The sequence below is a fragment of the Vidua macroura genome, chromosome 24 (assembly GCF_024509145.1).
Source record: "Vidua macroura isolate BioBank_ID:100142 chromosome 24, ASM2450914v1, whole genome shotgun sequence".
Taxonomy (NCBI): Eukaryota; Metazoa; Chordata; class Aves; order Passeriformes; family Viduidae; genus Vidua; species Vidua macroura.
The window spans coordinates 6,398,377-6,420,601 of NC_071594.1; the positions used below are offsets into that span (position 1 = coordinate 6,398,377).

The following is a 22,225-nucleotide window of genomic DNA, read 5'->3' on the forward strand; positions in this document are numbered from 1 at the left end:
CCGAGGGGCGCAGTGCGGGCGGCTCCCGGCAGAGGGCGGTACGGCGCGGGGAGGGCGGGGCCGTTGCCGTGGTGACGCGGGCGCGAGGCTCCCCGGCGGCGGCGGCGATTGGCCGCGCGCGCGCGCGGGGTGCGGTGGCGTCAGGGCGTGCGCGGTGACGCGCGGGGCCGGGGGTGACGGCCGGGGGTGGCGGGGAGGGGGGGGGGGCGGCTGCGCGAGCGGGGCCGCGCGCGAGGTGAGTGGGGCCGGGGGGAGTGTGAGGGACCGGGGTCGTGAGGGACCGGGAGTGTGAGGAACCGGGGGTGCGAGGGACCGGGGGTCGTAAGGGACAGGGGGTGTGAGGGACGGGGTGTGAGGGACAGGGGGTGCGAGGGGCCGGGGGTGTGAGGGACCGGGGGTCGTAAGGGACAGGGGGTGTGAGGGACGGGGTGTGAGGGACAGGGGGTGCGAGGGGCCGGGGGTGCGAGGGACAGGGGGTGTGAGGGACGGGGTGTGAGGGACAGGGGGTGTGAGGGACAGGGGGTGTAAGGGGCCGGGGGTATGAGGGACAGGGGGTGTGAGGAACAGGGGGTGTAAGGGACAGGGGGTGTGAGGAACAGGGGTCGTGAGGGACAGGGGTCGTGAGGGGCCGGGGGTGTGAAGGACCGGGGTTGTGAGGGACAGGGGTCGTGAGGGATCGGGGTCGTGAGGGGCTGGGAGTGTGAAGGACCGGGGGTGTGAGGGGCTGGGGGTGTGAGAGACAGGGCTTGGTGCAAAGGGGACACGGGTGTGAAGAGCTGCGGCGTGAGTGGCATCAGTGACTTCAGGCTGTAGTTCTTGGGAAGTCAGGGGAGACTGAGGACGGTAGATGGCCCACACGGGAGGAGGCTTAGGGGGACGGTGTGCCTGTCTTCTGTGCCAGGCTGGGGTGGTGGAGGGTACCAGGCACTGCAGGAGTGTGTGGCTGGAAGGAGGAGAAGCAAGAGGGTCAGGATGGACCCTGAGCAGAGCATCTGGTGAGGGGCTGCTCCAGGAGGAAGGATCTGAGAGTCCTTTCTCATCCCTCATATCTGCCCATTCCACTCCCCCCTGCCCTGAGATCCCAGCTGAAGGACACGCATGTTGGAAGGAATCAGATGTGCTGTAGGGTCTGGATAATGCCCGTCATGCTGCTGCAGAGGGGTCTGAGCCGTGGCTGCCCCATGAATCAGAGTCCCAGGGCTGGTTGCAGTGTTGGTCTCTAAAACAGCGACCTGTGGGCTGAGGCAGCCCATGTCCCGTTTCTTGTTTCTGCTCGACTCTCCTCTCCTCCTGCCCTCTCCATGCAAATCCCTCGTTGCCTTCAGCAGAGTATCCTCCTCTGTACAAACATGCTCCAGGCTGAGGTGGGAGTTTTCCTGATGACTTGCCATGTGTCAGCCAGGGACGGCAGAGGAAGCATCCAGGTGGGATGTGCTTGCACGTTCCCTCCATGCCCTGCTGAGCTGGTGCAAGTGTTGCCTTGTGTGTGGTGTGATGGGCATGTCCTGGCATTTAGCTGTGAGTGGGACAAGGTGAGCTAGGCATTTATTTTTAATTCTCAGATCTCTGTCAGCAGCAGAGCACTCTGGTCTGCAATGAGAGAGAGCTTAGGGTGTGATTTGTGCACTCCCTGCATGTGATTCAGCCCTCGTTGACAGTGTCAAGGCTAATGCTGTGTTACTGAATTGGGATGAGCTTTATTGCTGCTGGAGGTGGAGAAAGCCACCTCCTGATGTGCCAGTGGGGCTGGAATGACTTTAGTGTTGTTCTTTGTCAGGGAGATTAAAGAGGAACTTTGTCAGGATTGTTTAGAAAAACTGTCTTCCATATTGGGGGAGAAGGGATGAGAAACCCGCTCTGCTGTGAAAGTGAAGCTCCTGAGGGCAGTTCTGTGGCCCCAGTGAGGCAGAGGCTGGTGCTGGATCCACGCTTGGCAGAGCTCTGTGCTGTCCTCAGCCCCCACCTCTAAACAAGGGCAATCACTGCCTTCAGAGGATGTGGCTTTGACATCACTGATTGGGAAATCCTGATGTGATTGATGCTCCAGTGCAAGGGACTCAGGTTGTATTTTTGCATCTCACACTTGTGACCTCCTCTGGATGTACCTTGATCCTGTAGGGAACACCCTCCACACTCAGGCCACACTCAGCCTTGAGGCAGGGAGTTCATGTTCTTTTTTCATCTCTCCTGGGCAGCTGCAGCTGTCGTGTCAGACCTGGAAGGATGTGCTGCACTGGGGGTTCACTCTCAGCACAGCACTCACAGGTTACTGCCGAGCTGCCTGGCCTGGTGGTGCTGATTTGTTGCTGGTTTATTGCTGGTTTGTTGCTGGTCCCCAGCTGCCTCACAAGTTGTCCCATGTCAAGGGCAGCAATACAGAACAGGGCTTTTCATTGGAGTGGGAGGAGCAGCTACGCCTGGGTAATGTCAAGGAGGGTATGTGGGTGCAAATAGCATCATGTTCACAGCATCTTTGTTTAATGTTTTAGGCCAGTTAGTCTGCATAACTATCTAAAAATAGATATCCTCTAGTTCAAAGCCTCATAAGCCATTTTTTTCCAGCATTAGTCTCTTCCTTCTCTTTTGAGTCTGAAATTCATACAAGACAAAGTTATCAGGAAAACCAAGAAGAGTGAATGAACTCTGTCGGATCCTTAAGTTTCAGCCACCCAAGAGGAAGTTCATTAAAGTTGCAGGAACTTTCTGGCAGCCTCTTGAAGGTGGATTAAGCAAGCTGAGTAAACAAGCAGCCTTGTGGCCACCATAGTCCTTTTTCTAGCATCAACTTTGTGCATTGTCATAAGAGCTCAGGGTCATCATCCTCTGGCTGCAGCTGGCTTAAAGCAAAGGTGACATCCACGGTGAGGGGATGGGGCTGTCTCTGCTGGGGCACCCCAGGGTTTGCTCTACCTCCTGGTCCTGGGACAGATGCTGCCTGTGGCAGCAGCCCCCTGGAGTCACCCTGGCCCAGGGTTTCAGCGTGCAAAAGAGGGAGTGTGCGTTTAAATTTCAGAGCTGCTGCTGGACCCGGCCCAGTGCTCCCAGCGGCATAAATATCTGGCCTTCAGCACAGCCGTGGAAACTTGCTGTCTGTCCTCCTGCAGATTGCTCCAGGTCTTGGCTGTCCGTGCTGACATGGTGACCGAGCGGTGGCTTTCGGCGGCAGGCAGACAGGGACAGCTGCTCCGCAGAGGTAACCCTTCCCCTTCCTTTGCACGCGGGCCACCGACCCAGGCACTTAGCAGTGTTTCTAAAAACTTGGGGTAGGGAAGAGCAGTTTACTTCCAGCAAGTTTGCCTTTGTCCATGAGCTTAAACTTTCTTAAATTTAATTTTAAAGTTAAACTCCGTGCCTTATTTCTGTTCAGTTTCTGAATGTGATCTTATGGATTACTTTAGGAATACACTGTGAGGACCATTGTCTAATCCTGTTCCCCTCAGCTGGCTCTTGCTGTCAAAGCTTTGTGACATAACGTTTCATTATTTCACTGATGTTTATGACTGAAATTGGCTCTTGTAGATGAGGGAGGGCACATGAGATCCGGGGCTGCACGTGGGTCACCAATCACCCAACAACCCCACACACGACCCGGCAGTGGTGCCGGTGCTGTGGGTGTCAGACAAAGCCGAGCAGGTCATGGCAGAGGCAGGACAGGGGTTTGGAGGAGGTGGTCAGCAGGGCCATGGGTGGGCACTGTCCTGCCTGCAGACCTCTGAAGTGATTCCTGGAATCAGCTGTCTGCATGTGGCTGTGGGTGTGTGTTTGCCTCAACACAGGTCTGAGGTGTTGAGCTGTCGTGGGTTCTGTGTCAGATTGGTGCAATGGTTACGCCATCTCTGTTCTGGTATTCAAGACACAGACTTCCAAGGATCTTCACAGCGTGTGGAGAGGATTTTATAATGAGCCCCGTGAGGCTTTGCTGATCAGAAGAGCATTGTTGTACAGAATTGTTTTCTGGTGTTGATGGGCTCTGTCTTTCTTGCGTGAAGCCTTTTGAAAAATATGTATTTTTGTACAGTACATCTTGTTGCCCTTTGGGACTATTTCGTCTGTGGTTATTGAATTATGGACTGGAAATCTGCAAATGTTCTTGGAGACTGAAGGATTGGCACAAGAAGAGACTTTTGGGCTCCTCTGAACAGCAGAACCTGACATACAAATGATGTTTTAATTGGGTGAGATGATGTTACAGTGTTTATGCCTGAAAGGTTATTTGCTGTCAGAGCCCAGCCTGGCTTGCCCTGACAATGACATTTTAGATGTCAGGGGTTTTGTGGTTTGTACTGACTCTTTTGCTTAGAGCAGGAACAATGTGATAACCACAGATTCGTCAGGCTGCGTTGCTGCTTCTCATCAGGTGCTGCAGAGTAATCTCTGCTTTTTCCAGAAGTCTCTCTGTTCAGAGATGCGCTGCTGCAGTCATTTTGGAGACTCTGGGAAAGTGTGGACAAGCAGAAGTGATTTCCGTAGTGAGGACAAGTAAGATTTTTCTGTAGAACTAGTTTTATTTTTTTGTTAATTACTCTGAAATGTGCTTGCCTTGGCAGAATGCCAGGGAAATTACCAAAGCAGGATTTAGAGTGGAACAATTGATGCCAGTATGAATCCTTTTGGTCAAGGAGATTGTGAAGTGCATCTTCCCCAAAATATACATTCTGGGATGACGTTCACGGGAGCCCTGCTTGACTGCAGGAAGGGTTCAGAGCTGAACTGACTCAAGATGTATCTTAGTTTCATTATGACTTCTTGAAATGCTTTAATATTCACTGTTTCAGTCGTAGTGTCTGGAAAATGTCTGTGTTCTCCAAGGCTTAGCCAAGAGCTTGTGAACATCTGGGATCGTTTTGGTCAGGTCTATTTGGCTTTGCAAAGGGCTATGAAATGCATGTGTATGTTGGGGTGCTTTCCTAGGGACCTCACAGACAGGCTCTGCTCCAAGTTTTGAGTTTTGGGGAATCTGTGGTTTGCAGGGGAATCCTGACCATGGAGGAGGAAGCGGCAGGATGAAAGCACAAGCCCGAAACACAAGTGTTCGTTCTGGTGCTGGGTCAAGCCAGAACCCACCTCTGGGATAGCCAGAGCCTGGTAACCCCCATGTTATCCAAAGCTGTTGCCATCAGGCTGCATTTCCTGATTTGCCCTGGTCTGGGAACTGGAACTTGAAATAGCAAAAACCAGAACATGCATGCTCAACCCTTAACAGATATGTGGGTTGGAGACAGGGAATGGTTTTGGTGATTTGAAAGGGCAGATGAGCTGACAGGGAAGCATTTCTTTGATGGGCTGTTAAGACAGACTTTACTGTGAAACACATGCCTATCTCATTAGGACAGGCTTTGTCAGGCCTTTTCTGGCAGAGGTTGTGTGAGATGGCTTCAAAATAAGCAATGCTTTGTGCAGTCATCTTGTTGACAGGAACCTAAGCTCAAATCCCTGTCCTGCCTGACTTGTTACAAGTGTTTTTCAGTGGAACTCTTGATTTCATCGTAATGCAATCTGGAATATTTCTGAAAATGTCCAAACCAGCTTTTCACCTTAAAGTTGTTTATATGGGTTCTGCTAGAGATGTTGGCTCTTGAAAGCTGTTAACCCCATGAGGGCTGATGGTCAGAGACCCACATCTCTGAAAATATCTGTGGGTTGATTCTCATGTCCATGGGGTAGAACTTGTGTTGTGGAACTTAGGGACATGGAGATCTCTAGAAAAGGGTTGTTGGTGAGCATGAACTTGAGGAGCCTGCTGAGCTGCCAGCAGCTGGCTGTGTCAGGAAGCAGTAGCTGTTGGCTGGCTGTGAGCTCTGTGGCTCACCCTGTACCCCCAAGACGGTGCCAAAGGCACGAGGATGTTATGAAAGGTGCGAATGCTTTGCTCAAGCGTTTTGTTTTCTGGGGGCCGAGGCAGAAATCCAAATGGTCAGAGCACACTGTGAGTCTTGGCAGGGTCACACTGACACGGTGGCTGCTCCTTTCCCTGCTCAAAAGGCAGGGCAATCTCTGTTGTCCAGGCAGCTATTGCTATGTGAATGTGGCCAAAAATAGTAAGGAAACAGCATTCCCATCTAGTTCCTGAGAGGGTGTTGTACTAGTTTGTGTGGAAAAGCAATTCCAGTGTTCTCTGGGGGTTTTCTTCTGGGGATGTGTGCAGTCAGACTGGGACCCTTCTGTTTTCCTGCTCCGTGGCTGAAGGGGAGCTGCAGCAGGCACAGCAATCTGCTCGATCCGTCTCGCTGCGCATGTCCTGGCCCTGCTGAATCATCAGAACTTGTGCCTGGGCACAATCGCTCTCTGTCAGCTGTGTCCTGGGATCAGAGCAGCGTGGCTGGTGCCCAGGATATTTTGCTAAAGTCTACAAAACCAAGTAGCACTTTTCTGGGAGTCCGAGTGAAAACACAACAAAACTTACAGGCTGATGGGTTTTTTTTTGTTTTCCTGGTTAGTCCATGGGATCTAAAATCTGTTGCTGCAAAGAGGAGGAGGCTCGCTATTGGTTTTGTGGGCATTTTTCTGCATCTGGGAGCACTGGCAATGGAGCAATAAAACCTAGGGGCCTTCTGGATGTTTGGCTCCAGACAGAAGGCTGCATGCATGTGCGTGATCCTAAGGGACTCATCAGCCCACTGCTGCTTTTCTGCCCCCATTGCTTTTCTGAGGAGCTGAATGCACCTTCCAAAGCACGGGTGGCACTTGCTGGTGTCCCAGTGACCCTGAGACTTTGGGGAAATCTAAGCTGGGTGCTGGTGTGTGCAGCACTGCCAAACTTGGCCTCACTGACCGCCAGCAGTGCTCCCGTTCACAGCCACAGCTTGTTCCACTCGCCACTTTCCTGGAGTTCCATTTCAGTGCTGCTCTGAGTCTCTGCCCACTGTTTGCCTTGGGAAGTGGTGTTGCTGTTTCTGTGAGTTCCTCCCTTACCAGCCCTGTTCTATAATTACTGATGTTCCTGAAACTAGATCCTTCCACGTGTCCTGCTCAGGTTCAGGAGGACAAGGGGTCCCTAAGCAAACTGACTGCCTTGGAGTACAGCCAAGAGGACTTCAGCAGTTTGGGAAAGCGTCATCTTACAGTGGTTCATTGAGTTCTAAGCCCCCCTTTAGCCTCCTCACCTTTGGGATGCTAAAGGAAAGGGGAATTATACCAGACAGCTTCTCTGGCGTGCAAGTGCCAGGTTTGCAGTGTGATCCCAAAGCATTGCCACAGTTTCACAGCCTCTGCAGTGCCTTGGGCTGTGGGGGGATGATATTCTCTCCTTGCCAGACTTAATGATCTTCTCAAATAGCAGCACTTCTGTGCCATTTCAAGCACTGAGAAGCCCCAGTGGTGTCACCTTTCCAGTACCTGCTTGTTTCCTGGCTGCTGTCCTTGTTCCAATGGATCAGACTGACGTGCCCTCCTGGCCATGGATACTTTGGGCTGTCCTGAGTTGACCGCTAAACACAAATACCAGTCAGCAGTTGGCAGAATGAGATGTGCCAGTTTACTTCCTGAAAGTCATCCTGGAAATGTCTTCCCATATCTGCCATCTCAAGATTTTGGAGCACATCTCGTGCATGCTTTCTGCTGGAGCCAGGGATGGATGCAACTCCTGGAGAAGAGCAGCCTGGCAGACCCTGCTTTGTGCATGGCTGAGAGTTCAGTGCCCAAAGTCTGCTGTTTCTCTTTGTCTGCAATACCTCTTACACTCTGAACAAAGCCAGCAGCAAGTTCCTTTTGGAGCAAAATGTCATGACCTGATTTTGGGGACAGCATCAATCATGGTACAAAAAGAGAAGAATCCAGCAAGTTTTCTAACCTTTTTAATGAGCTGGGTATTTTTTCCTTCCCTCAGTGCCCAGGAAGTGGGTGAGTTAAAACATGCAATAGATGTGTGATTCATTTTGGCAAGCCAGGCTGCTCAAGGCAGCTGAGGGAATCTCCTGCACCCTGTGTCACAAGTCCCACAGTAATTAGCAGCAGCTAATGGTCATGGCAGCTCTGGCAGCACCCCTCTGCTTAATGAGCCCAGCTCACTCTTGGGGAAGCACAGGTGGTGGTCCACACCGAACACCTTTGGAGAGACAATCACAGGACTGGGCTCTGGGGCATGGTACAGCATCTAAACAGATGCTTCAAGGGGAAAAATCTGGCCCAGAACATCCACCCTGGTCAGTGCTGTGTGGGAGGGCTCTTCCTCACTAGCTGTAGTAGTTTATTTTTGTGTGTAGCCTGCCTTGAGGCCAAGACTTTGAGTAAGGAAGGAAACATTCAGCTACTAAGTGCTGCTGAGATCTCATTGGCTAATAGGGGAGTATGCTGATCTTCCAGGAGCAAACATAAACATGTTTTCAGTGTTTGTCTCTCCTGTTTTATACTCTCAGTTACCTTTCCTGTATTGCAGCATCTGCTTAGCTCTTATTTGGCTTTTATTAGTAGTAGCTGACGTGTAGGAGGAGGAACAGAAACTGGTACTTGATCAGCAGATCTTGGAAGCAGTGACACAACCTGAGGAAGTCTGCAAAAGGTGGTGAACCAGCAGCAGTCACATCTCCTTTATGGATTCAGGTCAGTTTTCAGCTGTGGATTCAAAATGTGCTGCACATCACAGTGCTGAGTTCTCATCTCACCCTTTCTGTTTCTTTTGGCTGTGAATTTGGTGAACTTTCTTGTCCAGAGGAATAAACACAAGTGAGGAGCGCTCCCATGATATATTTGTTTTCCTTTGTGACCTCTTTTATAGTACAGTTGTATTGAACAACTGCTTTGAGCAGATCAACTCTGTGACTTGACTCTTGGGAGGTTTGGACCTTTCTTTGGTGCTTTGCTTTGCCTGGAAACTCTGAGCTTGGCTCCAGGGTCTACGTGCTAATCAGCAGGATTGGCTGCCAGGGGAACTGCCAGACTAGAGGGACACAAGCTGTTGGTTGTGATGATCTGGAAGCTTGGATCTTGGTCAGCTCTGGAGAAGTACTACCTTCTTGCAGGGAATCCACACTGAAGATTTATCTCCTTTTAACTTTTATTCCTGTTTTTTTCCTCTCCTGGTTGTGCCACGTCTCTCTCCCTGTACCCACTCATGGTTTAGCTTGGCGTAGATGCCAGCTTCTAGGAAAGACAAACCTGTTGCCCAAGCTGTTTGCAGCCAGCAGGCATCAGCCCAAGCCCAGAGCCAGCAAACAAACCCTCCCTGCACCGGCTGCACAGGAAGCTGCTGGCTCAGCCAGGGTTACCAAAGCTCCTTGGAACAGGCATTGAGGCAAGGGCACAGCAAGTCATGAGATGCTTGTGCTCTTGCTCATTCCCATCTTGTGGGAAGAGGAAGGGAAACAGCTTTGCTAGATTCTCTGGATATGCTTAGGAAGAAATTCACAGTCTCCATCCTTGTTTCCATCACTGTCCTGTGAGAGCTGCCGAACAGAAAAAGGGATGGGTGTCTAGGGCAGGCAGGAATCTCTACCCATCTTCCTGCAGCTTGAAGCTTGTGTGCTGTTCTCTGGCACAGGACTCAGCCAAGAGGAGGAGACCAAGTTATCCCTTCTCCTGCTCTGGCAACTTGGCCACTGGATGTGGAGGCAGCAAATGGCTGGAGAGGTCCTGGGGTGGAGATGGGTCTTTTGGCTGTCCTTTGTCATCCCAGTGCTGTCCCACAAAGATTCTGGGCTGTGGTGCTGGCAGGGCAGTCCCTCCTTGTGCTCACAGAGAGAGAGTTTGGACAAACCTCTGGAGAGCTCGAGCTTCCCAGGCCCCCCTGTTCCCACTGAAGGGCTTGCAGGGGAACAGAGGGGAGCATGTGAATCCTTGGTGAATCTCCACAGTCTCTGCCTGCTGCCTCAGTGCTATACCTGGCATGGGGACAAGGCTGAGGTCCCTCTCCTGCCGGGGGCTCTGCTCCTCAAAGGGGTGCACAGGCCTGGCTGTGGCCGGCCCTTTACCCAGGGCTGCCTTGGCCTTTCATCTGCCACAGGCAGGGGCTGCAGCCTCCCGTGTCAGATCAATCGGTTTTTCCAGTCCTCTCCCTCTATCCCAGTTGTTTAGAAAATGGGAAGGGCTAAGGGAGAGGCAGGTGTGCAAAGAGTTCCCACAGCTCCCCTCTGCCCAGGCCCCTGAACTCTTGGCCTGCAAGGAGATGTACAAACAATACATTCAGAGCCTTTCTCAAATACATTCAAAGCTTTTCTCTCTCTGGCTCTCCAGCCACTCTCAAAGGGTGAGATTCACATCCATATCCTTTCTGTAACACCTTTCTGCACCTGAGGCCCATGGAGCTGTCTGTCTTTGTCTCATCCTCTGCTTTCCCCCTCCTCACACCCATCCAAGACTGACTCCAAGCACAGTTTTGGAGTTGCTTTTTTGGATTTTGAGGAGCAAACTGCATTCCAAAAACTCGCTGCTGCCCTGGGAGCACATGGCCCTGAGTAGAGCCAGCAGATGGAGGACAGCATGTCAGGGATGTGCCCACATTATTCCAACATGTCCCATGAGACATCTGGGGCAAAGCAGAGAGCTCTGTCTGCAGTGGGTTTAAAGCAAGGGGCTTGTGCTGGATGCCAGGGACAAAGAGAATCTAACGAGCTGCTCATTAAGCTGCTGCAGGATGGATTTTCCACTGTAGACGAGCTTCTCCTGCCACAAGCTTCCCCCACTAAGTGCTCTCCCAGGCAAAAGTGTTTCCCTGATGTTTGTGTGATCATTTATATATAACCCTGAAAACAGTGAAGTTCATTACCCTCCATCTCCAATGAATAAGTTTTCCTGCCTGTCTGCCATGTCCCACCGCGTGGGATGTGTGAGCAGAGGCCAAGGATAACACAGCCCTTCAATGGTCCCTCAGTGCTCATGTGGAGGCACGGGAAGGGAGCACCCCCCTGCCTGCTCCTGCTGCCAAGGAGCACAGGGCAGTGAGCTGATTGTTGCCACTAATATACCTCACCTGGAAGCAAAGCCACCTGTCCTGCAGTCTGAATTCCCAGTGTGGAGGGGAAAAATAAAGCCCCCTCAGCCACAGGAGACCCAGGCTCTGGTACAGCACCAGGTCCAGGGGTGACTTGTGCCCTGGCTTTGTGACGTGTTTGTGTTCACCCTCCCACCTGCAGGTTTTGTTCTCTCTCTGAGCTGCTTCCTTGCTCTTTCAGGGAGCTCTGACCTTGATGTCTTTCCAGCAATCCAAGGAGCTGGCTGCAGCTCAAATCCAAAGTGCCAGGTGTGAGGGTCTGCTCTGGGAGGGCAAACAAATCCAGGGAGTCCTGGGTCACTGCTGCCCTCCCCCAGCAAGCCCTGAGTTGTGCTGTGGGCTTGGGCATGAGGCACAGACCATCCCAGAGCTTGGGGTTGCCCTTATACAAGGCCCCTGCAATATCCTGCATTAGTTTAATTTGGGTCTGTAAATTGAGGCTCTCTTGGTTGAACCTGGATTTCAGTGGCTTTCCTGATGGGTATTTCTCCACTTAAAAATAACTCTCTTAAGGAAGTGGATGGAACTTTACATAAGATGGGCTTGAGATATTAATTATTCAAGGAAGAGTCAGTTTAGGAATCAAGATCCAGCATGGCTGGGAGGGAGGTGGGATTGTGGGCTCTTTGGGATGGAGTAAGGCAAACAAGGAGCGGAAGTGTGTGGGGGAGGATGGGGCCGTTCCTCCCACAGGAAACCCGGGATTAAGACACTGGTTGGATTGTGTGGCTGTTGGGATTGCACTGCTGGACCCCGTGGCTGAGCACGGCCGGCAGCTGCGCACAGCAACAGCAACAGCAACACGTTCAACCCTGCTCTTGGCAGAGGAGCCAAGTGAAAACAAACACAGAGGCTGTAACTGGCAGCACTCTGACGGGAAGGAGTGTGAGTGCAGGGCCGACAGGAAGCCATCAGTCTTGCAGATGGCTTGCACGGGCCAGGGGCTTTTAGCCACTGCCTGCTGCTGCACTGAGCCCTGCTCCCCCAGTATCTTCCACCCACAGGCACAGCATGCCCTGATCAGCTGCTGCTCCCAATCCAGGCTCTGCCATGGCCGGGCAGGGACAGAGGGTGAAGCCAGCCCTACTTTGATCCTTCTGGAGGTGTTGCCTCTATCAGACCCTGGCCCTGGCTGCATCACATAGGTCACTGTCAGCTCTGGGGGACGTTATCTGGGGCACCATTTCTGCTATGGGACTTGTAAGCTAGGGACCCTGATCCCTGGCTGGCATCTGGGCTGGTTTGTGATCTGCTAGGCTTTAAAAACAATTCTGTGAGCTTTTGCTTCCTTGAGTCCTACAGAATGTTTATTCCACAGTGCAAAGGGATCTTTAAATGGGCCCTGCTCTGCATGTCTCACTGGCTGAGGAGCAAGCACAGAGCAGGGCTGGTGTGGTTGGTGACACTGCCCTGCTGCTGAGCTGCTCCGTGCAGGCACTCAGTGGCCTCTCTCCATGTCCTGCAGGCTAGCAGGAACAGCCTGGTGGGGTCCATCTTGGATAGACGCGGATGATGCCAGAGCTATGACAGGGATTGCAGTCTTGGCACTGAGGGGTGATCAATTATGGAACAACTACAGGAGGAAGTACCTGAGGTCAAGGAAGAGGAAGAGGAAGAGGCAGTGATGGTGGCAAGTGGAGCCTCAGACCCAACTGGAGGACCAGACAGCTCGCTGCCTTCAAGCAGCTACACAGGTGAGTGGAGCCACAGGAGCTCATCCTGTGGAGCATCCAGGTGCCCACAGCCCCCACACAGCATGCTCAGCTGCAAGGGCAGAGAATCTGTCCCTGAATGGAGTTCAGCTGAACTGAACGTTTCACATTTAATTGTGAAATAATGCTCCAAGTTATGGAGAGGCTTATTTCTTCCTCTGAGGTCACTGCACATCCATTGGCAGTGGGTTTTGGAGTGGAAATTAAAAGGACAGGCAGGAAACATGCTTCAGAGCAAGGGGCCTCTCAGGTTGCTTGGGGTGCTTCCTTGGACACTTCTTCAGGTCCTCAGGGCAAAGTGATTGTAGGAGGTGGGAGAGAAGGTTTGTGGATGCAGAAGAATCTCCTCCAGAGCCCTTGATGTTCCAGCTGGGATGTCCTGTGCCAGCAGCCAGCCAACAAGGGATTATAAAATCTGCTGGTTGGAGTTTCATTGCCAGGACATGAATGCCAGAGGGAAGAAAGGAGCATTGATGTGGAGTCTGAGCTGCTGGGGCATTCTTGACTCTGTTCATGGCATTTGCCTGCAGCCAGTGCCAGATTCCAGATGTGATACCAGGGGCAGGCAGGACAGGGCTGGAAATCCCTCCTCAGCCCCACGGCTGGAGGAGCTGGGCCTGTGGCTGTGACATGGAAGGACGTGTCCCTGTGTGCGTTCGCAGACCTGTCACAGAGCTCCTCTCCCTCGCTGTCGGACCAGCTGCAGATGGGCTGCGAGGAGGCGGCGCTGGGAGCGCTGAACGTGGAGTGCAGGGTCTGCGGAGACAAAGCCTCGGGCTTCCACTACGGCGTGCACGCCTGCGAGGGCTGCAAGGTGAGTCCCCGGGACAGCTGGGTTCTGCAGCACCAAGCAGGGCTTAGATCCCAGCGACTGGGATCACACAAGCCTCCTCACACAAGCAGATTTGCAGCAAAACAGGGATTTGGGATTGATTGTAAAAAACACAACCTGTCTAGAATGGGACAAGCATAGGCAGGCAGCAAATGCTGCCTTGGGAAGGGGGCTGAGACCTGTATGGTCCAAACCTTGCATTGTTGTGCTTTGCTGTGTAAGGCAAATCCATCTGTCCCCACAGGGACCCTGAGTTTGCTTTTAAAAATAGTTTCTATGCTGCAGATAGCAGTGAGCTGTGTATTTATCTCTGTGGGATCACTGGCTGCAGCTTGGATGTTTCTCTGGAATTCTTTCCCCTGCAGCAGATCCAGCAGGGTTGCGTTAGCAGCACAGGTCCTGCCAGACATTCCTGCAGGCTGGGGTTGGCTCATGGCTTGTTCCTCCATCCCTCTCTGTGGGCTGCTGGCACAGTCACAGCACCAGGCATGGGGTGCCCCCACACCTCTTCCTCTGCAGCCCCTTTCTGCCACCACATGAACTTTCCTTGGGATAGAAACTCTGCATCACGGAGACCCAGAGCTCCTCCTCCTGAACCTCCCTGAAGCTCCTGGGGATAACAAACCAGTCTGGTCCCAAACCATAGGCCCTGTTGCTCCATGTCCCCCTGTTCCCTGCCTGCAGGGTTTCTTCCGCCGGACGATCCGCATGAAGCTGGAGTACGAGAAGTGTGAGAGGAGCTGCAAGATTCAGAAGAAGAACAGAAACAAGTGCCAGTACTGCCGCTTCCAGAAATGCCTCTCGCTGGGCATGTCACACAATGGTGAGTGTCACTGCTGCCCACAGGCCTGGCCAGCTAGGTGACACAGGGCCAGCTGCTCTCCTGTGAAGGGTGCTTTAGCCCATGGCTCTTCTTGCTAGGGGATCATTCAAATCCAGTGCTTCAAGCATTTGACTCCTCTTCCCCTTTTTCTGTATGAGAAGGGGCTGTTCATTCCCACCATGCAGTGCAGCTGCTGGCATGTGGTTGTCCCTTATGGACTGGCCCCGAGGGAACTGGACACACAAATTGTTCTTCTGTGCTGGGACTTTTAGACTTCAGGTATAAGAATCTCAGACCCAGACAAGCAAAGGTGTTTATGTGGGAAGCAGGGTTTGAGCAAGAGCCCAGAGGAATGGGATGGGAGTCTGGTGTGAGGAAGCAGCAGTGGCTGTTTCATGAAGGTGTTAGTGCTGGAGGAACTGCAGCCTGGAGAAGCATTATGTTGTGTAGCTGCAGGTGTTCAGCAGGCCTGTCTGTCTGCAGTGGCAGAACAAACTGCTGCCTCTCTGGATGCATCTCCTGGGGTTCCCCTGCTCTCCTGACCCCCAGTTTTGCCCCCCAGCAATCCGCTTTGGGCGCATGCCAGAGGCAGAGAAGAGGAAGCTGGTGGCAGGGCTGACAGCGAGCGAGATCAGCTGCCAGAACCCACAGGTGGCTGACCTGAAAGCTTTCTCCAAGCACATCTACAACGCCTACCTGAAGAATTTCAACATGACCAAAAAGAAGGCAAGAGGTATCCTGACCGGCAAAGCCAGCAGCACCCCAGTAAGTTCCCTCCCAGGACAGGTGGGGTTGGCCATGGCCAGCACGGGGGACTGTTCTCTGGGAGATGCTGCACATCTCCCTGCTGCACAGGCACCATTCTCACCTGCAGCCAGGTGGGCTCTGCATGTCCTGCCCCTTGCTGGGAAAAATCCCATTGCTCTGCACACTTGTGCTGTGGTGGGTGGGTGCAGATTAGCTGGGCACTGTCAGCCCCAGAGGCAGGGCACAGCACAGGCACAGGCAGACAAACATGACTGTCCTGAGCAGAGCTGGCACCTCGAGTCCCCGCAGCAGACTCCTAACTTGCTTCTTGTTCAAGCAGCCTTTTGTGATCCATGACATGGACACCTTGTGGCAGGCAGAGAAGGGGCTGGTGTGGAAGCAGCTGGTGAACGGCATCCCCCCCTACAAGGAGATCGGGGTGCACGTCTTCTACCGCTGCCAGTGCACCACGGTGGAGACCGTGCGGGAGCTCACCGAGTTCGCCAAGAGCATCCCCAGCTTCATAGGCCTCTACCTGAACGACCAAGTGACTCTGCTCAAGTACGGGGTGCACGAGGCCATCTTCGCCATGCTGGCCTCCATCATGAACAAGGATGGGCTGCTGGTGGCCAACGGGAACGGCTTTGTGACCCGCGAGTTCCTGCGCAGCCTGCGCAAGCCCTTCAACGAGATCATGGAGCCCAAATTTGAGTTCGCTGTGAAGTTCAACGCGCTGGAGCTGGATGACAGTGACCTGTCCCTGTTTGTGGCTGCCATCATCCTGTGTGGAGGTGAGCGGGTGCCCTCGGCCATGCCAGGGTCAGGAAGAGTCCTCTTTACATAGAGGTGGTTCAGAGGGGGCTAGGGGAGCTGAGCTGCAGCTGGGCTTGAGGTCAGCCAGGGATGTCTCAGGGGCATGAGAGAAGAACTGAACACTTCCAAAACCCAAGCTTCTCTGGGGCAGTGCTGCCTGGCAAGCAACAGCAAGGAATGTAGAAGTGGCATCTCCTTTCTCATGTGCTGCTGTGGATACGTTATCCAAGGGCACACTTCTCCCCTTTCTAGCTGATGAGGTTGAAGTCACAGTGGGTGGGTTACAGTCCCGGGCTCCCTTTCCCCAGGAGCAGCGTGTACTTTGGAGGGCTGCACCATGACCCTGCAGCTACCATGCTTCCTCTCCACAGACCGCCCTGGCCTGATGAACGTGAAGCAGGTGGAGGAGATCCAAGACAACATCCTGCGAGCACTGGAGTTCCACCTGCAGTCCAACCACCCAGATGCCCAGTACCTCTTCCCCAAGCTGCTGCAGAAGATGGCTGACCTGCGACAGCTGGTGACAGAGCACGCCCAGCTGGTGCAGAAGATCAAGAAGACAGAGACCGAGACATCTCTGCACCCACTTCTACAGGAGATATACAAGGACATGTACTAAGGACCTGTTATTTATGAGAATGAAGCCATGGATTCCCATCAAGACTCTTTGTACAGAAACAAAGAAAACCCTTCCCAGTGTCTTCCATTTCTCCTACTGGAAACTCTTTTCTATGTGACCCTGACATACGGTACGTAGGGCAAGATGCCGTCAGGATTTGCAGGTGCCTCCTGCTCAGCCAGGGCTTCCGTTAACACACACTAACAAATCTGCAAAGCTGCTGTTCCCGTTCCTGTGGCCCAGCTCCAGCTGCTCCCGGAGTGGAGTGGCCGCCCAGTTTACATGGCTCAGGCAGCGAGGTCACTGTGGCACCTTGGGTCCCCAGGGTGGGGAGCCCTGGTCCTTAGGAGGGCCAAGGGGGTACAGGGGCCAGCAGGGCTGACAGCAGCACTTAGAGGTGTCTGTATTCTTTTGTTCATTTGCACTCCAAGGAGGTGGTCCTGAGCCATGAAGCCTGGGACAGTGTGATGAAAGGATGTTTCTCTCTTTCCCAAAGAAAAGCTCTGGAGTATTTGAACACGGATAGGGCTGTCCCAGGGGAGACCCTCAGCTGCAGCCCCCACCGTGCTCTGCAGAGTGTTCCTGTCTCCCAGTGGGACTGTGTGAACTCTGCCTTCCTGGGTGCTGTGTGGGAGCCTTTGCTCCTGGCACCCTCCTTCCATAGGGAGCATGTCCCTTGGCACCTCAGTAGGAAAGAGGCTGGGATGGGGAAGTGGGAGTGAAAGGATTTGACTCCTTAAAATTCACCTTCACCCTCTGCCAGAGCAGAGGCACGGAATCTGTGGCTTCCACAGGCTGCTCTGCACAGACATGAGTTACAAAAAGGTGTGTGGAGGGTCAGAGGCCTTGAGCTGGTCAGGGTTTGGTGTCCTGCCTCAGTTTCCCCTCTGTGAAAGGGACCTGGATTGTCACATGCTGTCTGCTCGGAGCAGGAGCACGAGGATCTGTTAGTGCATTGGTTGCAGAGAGCTTTGCAGCTGTAAATGCCAAGGATTTATAAACAGGGAGGGGGGTGGTTGGGATGCTCACAATGAGCAGGAGCTTCCCAGTGAGCGTGGTTGTGTCAGGGAAGCTGCCAGTCCACCTCTGCCACTGTTCCCAAGAGTGGGAACAGCTCCAGGCTTAGAGGTCTGCCTGATCCCAGCACCATTCTGGGACTTTACCTCACAACTTCTCACAGCTGTAGTGAAACACCACGGTGCTGCCTGGGCCAGGCCAGGGCCCTGGTGTGGGGGCTGTGTCCCTCGGGCTTTGGGCAGGGGGAGGATGGACCTGGGAAGGGCTCAGTTTCCCTTTCTGGGTAATGGTGTCTCACCTAAGAAGCGACGCTTCCCTGTCTGCAGCTCCTAGTCCCCTGTGTCCTGAGCAGCCTTATTAAAATACTGATATTCCCGAGGAGGGGTTGTGGGAGCAAATTATTCGGTTTTACTTTACTTTCCTCTTCTTCAGGGTAGCAGATTTCCCTGGTGCAATAATTCCTTTAAAACCCAAAGGGGAAGAGCACTGGGCTTTCCCTCCCCATCACAGGGCTGGTCGGTCCCAAAACTCCCCCTGCTGCCACACTCCTCAGTTTGCCGTGCCTCAGTTTCCCTGCCCAGCCCTCCCCTCCCTACCTCGCAGGGGTGTTGGGAATTACCGTTTCTGAAGCACTTTGAAGCCCTCTGGGGGAAGGCACTGGAGACATGCGTGTGCTGGTCGGAGCCCAGGGATTTGTCCTTCCCAAAATCCCGGTGGTGTCCCCACCTCGGTCGCAATGCAGGACTCGTGCCCATCACCTGGGAAACTTTTTGCTCTTCCTTCCTCGACAGTATAACAACCCTCAAACTGAAATGTATATTTTTGCTAGAAGTACAAACCTCCAAGTGTTTTTAATAATATAAATAGTGTCCACAAACTGACTTGACTTTAAATAAATCTGAACTAAATATTTAAGAACCTTTTAGGGTCCAGCCTGTCTTTGTGGGCTTTCTCTCAGCACCTGGGGGCAGCTGTCCATGGGAGGATTTCCAGCAGAGGCAATGGGATTTGCTGTGATTTCCAGGGAGTTGCCATGATTCCCGGGTTTCTGTAATTCCCAGATCTCGTACCTGCTGTGGTTTTCTTGCCTGCAAATCTAAAGCAGCAGAAAGAGCCAGCCAGGAGCACGATCCCAGCCTCAGCCGGATGTTTCCTGCCCCAAATGCTGCGGGTGGAGCTGGAAATGAGCTGAAAACACCGCGAGAAGGGGAACAATGAGGGCAGTCATGTGCTGGCACCTGGGCTGTCCTTGGCTGTGGTGAAACACCTGAGAATTTGCAAGGAGGAGCTGAAGATCACCCAGGCTCCCCTGTGCCCGGCTTGAGTGCTCTGGGGGAAGCTGTTCCACGGCTCCCTGTCTCTCCCATGCTTCTGGGGCACGGGGAGCCGTGCTGCTGCTGGGCAGGGGTCCCAGGGAACCTGGCTGGGGACCCAGTGTGGTTACAACAGGCAGCATTACATTATCCAGCCGTTCCCAGTGTGATGGGGGAGAGAGCTGAGAGAGAAGTGAAATCCACAGGCTGAGTTAAAGACAGTTTTAGTAGGACTGAGAAGGAAGGGGAAATAGTAATGGTAAAAGGATTAGAATATACAGAATTTAGCGATGCACGCTGGAGGGGTGCCCCCGGGCAGGCTCCTCCTGCAAAGTCCTTGACTCAGTGTAAACAGCGCTCAGCAGCCGGCTGCTATCAGCCAGCCCGGGCTTGTCCTCCGCCCCAAACACGTGCCCCCGGCTACTAGGGGAGAATTATCCCAGCCAGACCTGGGACTCACTGAGGCCATAAATAGCCCTGGGAGGTGGCCCAGCCCTCTTCGCTGCTGGGGAAGAGATGGAGGTAGGCTCGATGATGGCATCTGGGCCGTTAAGGGCCGAGGCAAGCTCTCTGAGACCGCCGTGCAGGTAAAGGCTCGAGGATGGGGTGGCTGGGAGCGGCTTTTGCAGGAGATAGGCTGGAGATGGGGCCCCTCGCTGTGGGGGTGGGGAGCGGTTCGGGATGGCCTTGATCCACCCTCCCCATTTCCCCATCCCCCCTCCGGAGCTGGGGGTCGGCGGCAGCACTCCCCCCTCTTCCTGCCAGCCCCAAGCCAAGGCTCCTGCCCTTCTCCCTGCCCCAGCCCTCGGTACCGCTGCTCCCCCAGGCCCCAGGAGAGCCCCCAGACAATCCCTGTCCTGGGATTTGCTTGGCAATTAGCAGGAGGTTAGGCTGGATGGGGCTGGGAGGACCCTGAATCCCCCTGGCTCTGCCCTTGCCAAGGGCACCCGAGCCCAGACACCAGCCGGGGGGGCTTCCAAAATACATCCCCACCCAAACAAAGCTGGTACCGGGGGGGCACTAGGGCAGGGCTGGAGCAGGGTCTGACCCCATCCACATGGCTCCCCTGGCTAACAGGAATTTTGCCCGTGGATCCTGTCGGTGGGGCCAGAGCTGCCGCTTCTCACATGACAGGGAATCAGCCCGGGTCTGCAGGTACTTCCAGCGTGGGTTTTGCCGTTATGGAGAGCAGTGCAGGTAAGGAAGGGCTGTGATGCCGTGAGGATGGGCTGGCAGCCCAAAGGAGTCATGCTGAACTGATGGGACCCCTCTGTCTCTCCCTGGGCTCCTCCAGCTACCAGCACATCCAGGAGGAGCCAGCACCAGGAGGGACCCAATATGGTCTGATGCCTCGCTGCCACTGGGGCCAGGAACCTGGCACTGAGCCCACAGCCATGGACCGGGACCAGGGGGGAGCCCAGTGCACCACGGCCCGCAGCATGACGTGTGCGGCCTTCAAGTTCCCCAAAGTGGAGGTAGAAGTGGAAGAGAAAGACAAGAAGAACATCCCAGCACTTGGTAACGTCCCCCGTGATGCCATCAGTGGAGAGTTTGTCCCCACAAAAGCTCGGAGTGCCTCAGGTAGGTGCCCAGGGGACCAGTGGGGTGACACTGGGGTGGTTATGGTGAAGTTGCCTGTGCATGTTTCTGCCTATGACCAAGCCTGGGCCAAGCTGGGCTGTGGAGAGCTCTCCAGTGTGGGGACTGTCACTGCTGAAGCTGCATGCTCTGAGCAGCCCACCCAGCTCACTGAGCTTTTCCCCTCTAAGAACTCTCCTCCTGCAGGCTTCCAGCCACAAGGGCCAGCACTGGATCCAGACTCCTCTGACCCCAAAGAGGCAGTTTTGGAGACAGCAACATGGACTGACCCTGCAAAGGTGGGTTTGGGGTCTCCTGTGGCCGGGTATTCCCTGTCACCCTGTGGTGTTCTCCGAGGCCAGGGCAGTGACAGAACCAGGGGGTTGCCATGCTGTGCTGCTCTGCTTGCAGGTCCCTGCAGAGCCAGGTGCTGTGGCAGCCCTGGTCACCACTGCAGCGCTGAGAGCCCAGAGTGAGGCTGTAGTGTGTGGCATCTGCATGGACAGGGTGTATGAGAAGCCACTGCCAGAGGAGCGGCTCTTTGGGATCCTCCCGAACTGCAGCCACGCGTACTGCGTGGGGTGCATCCGCAAGTGGCGGCGCAGCCGGAACTTCCAGAGCACCGTCATAAAGTGAGTGGGATGGGGACGTGGCAGGGTGATCACCATTCCTCCTTCTGTGCCCTGAAATTCTTCCTTTGGTCCGCTGATGTGGCTTTGGGATTGGTGTGACTTTCCTTTGGGAACAGGCGGTTTGGAGCGGTGCTGGGTATGGGGGTGCTGGGTGAGGCCAGGGCAGCAGAACCACCCGGTGTGGGTGCTGAGCCCATGCTCCCTGCTCCCTTCTTGGGACACCCAACTGCACCTGTCACCCTCATCCCAGGGCCTGCCCAGAGTGCCGGATCACCTCCAATTACTACATCCCCCACAAATACTGGATCTCAGATGTGGGTGAGAAGGAGAAGCTCATCAGAGCCTTCAAGGCACGGACAGGGTGAGTGGGTGGCACTGCTGTGGGTGGCAGGGCTGTGGGTTCTGTGCTGCTCTGGGAGCTACACTCACAACTATGCTTGGAATCCCACAGGAAAATCAGGTGCAAATTCTTCCTCCGTGGCCACTGCCCTTTCAGATCAGAGTGCATCTACCTGCATGAGCTGCCTGCCAACTGGCTGCGGCGGCACAGACAGCGGCAGCTGAGGATGCCCGCTGTAAGTGGGGTGGCACATCCCAGGGCTGGGCTGGGCACCGGGAGTGTGGCTCATCCTCCCTCCTCTGCTGCAGGTGTTCATCCCTTCTTCCTCGGAGAGCTCTGACGAGGAGGATGAGGAGCTCTGCACGCTCGAGTGGGCTCTTACCCTGGCCATGCTGGAGACAGAATTTCCCCACTCAAGTTATGGCCACGAGATGCTTCTCATTGACTTCAGCGATTCCGACTGAGCCGTGGGGGCCACGCTGGGCCTGGGTGCTGGTGGTGGCCTGGACACCTCCCTGGGAGGCAGAAGCGTCTGCTTAGACTCCTGCCGTTGTTTTGGGATGGCTCCTGCCGTGGAGGTGTTGCAGGGATGGGGTGGGATGGGGAAGCAGTCTGTCTGGCATTTATGGGTGCACCGGGGGAGACTCAGGGCACAGCCCCACTGCTCTTGCCGTGGTGCCCACTCTGCACCCGTGGGAGACCCACGGGTGGGGTGGGCTGGGAGCCAGCGGGGGTGGGGGGGGGTCTGACATCCACGGGCCGGGCCGGGCAGCAGGGGGGCACTGTTTTAAACTCTTTTTAGCCAAATCCGGGAATAACGAAATAAAACGGGTTGTGTAACGCTACGCTTCCGGGTGCCTATGATCTGTGGGCTG

At 54.4% G+C, this 22,225-nt stretch overlaps 2 protein-coding genes across 8 annotated transcripts; both read left to right on the top strand.

Moving 5' to 3' along the window:
• The first annotated feature begins 154 nt into the window (after positions 1–154).
• On the top strand, positions 155–18,405 carry PPARD (peroxisome proliferator activated receptor delta). Of its 7 annotated transcripts, none has more exons than XM_053998139.1 (9): positions 787–995; positions 3,105–3,193; positions 8,407–8,538; positions 12,390–12,618; positions 13,299–13,450; positions 14,153–14,291; positions 14,854–15,056; positions 15,376–15,829; positions 16,223–18,405. In XM_053998139.1, the coding sequence occupies exons 4-9, from the start codon at positions 12,489–12,491 to the stop codon at positions 16,468–16,470; spliced, it is 1,326 nt and encodes a 441-aa protein (XP_053854114.1). In that variant the 5' UTR covers positions 787–995; positions 3,105–3,193; positions 8,407–8,538; positions 12,390–12,488; the 3' UTR covers positions 16,471–18,405. The 7 variants fall into 7 exon arrangements, with proteins under 7 accessions (XP_053854116.1, XP_053854114.1, XP_053854113.1 ...); XM_053998138.1 differs by having other exon boundaries at positions 8,410–8,538; XM_053998144.1 differs by having other exon boundaries at positions 8,410–8,538; positions 12,504–12,618.
• Positions 18,406–18,556: 151 nt separating this feature from the next.
• Positions 18,557–22,033, top strand: LOC128818664 (probable E3 ubiquitin-protein ligase makorin-1). Its single transcript, XM_053998202.1, has 8 exons — positions 18,557–19,387; positions 19,878–19,997; positions 20,095–20,381; positions 20,586–20,677; positions 20,790–21,010; positions 21,261–21,371; positions 21,462–21,585; positions 21,659–22,033. The coding sequence occupies exons 1-8, from the start codon at positions 19,317–19,319 to the stop codon at positions 21,812–21,814; spliced, it is 1,182 nt and encodes a 393-aa protein (XP_053854177.1). The 5' UTR covers positions 18,557–19,316; the 3' UTR covers positions 21,815–22,033.
• Positions 22,034–22,225: the final 192 nt, after the last annotated feature.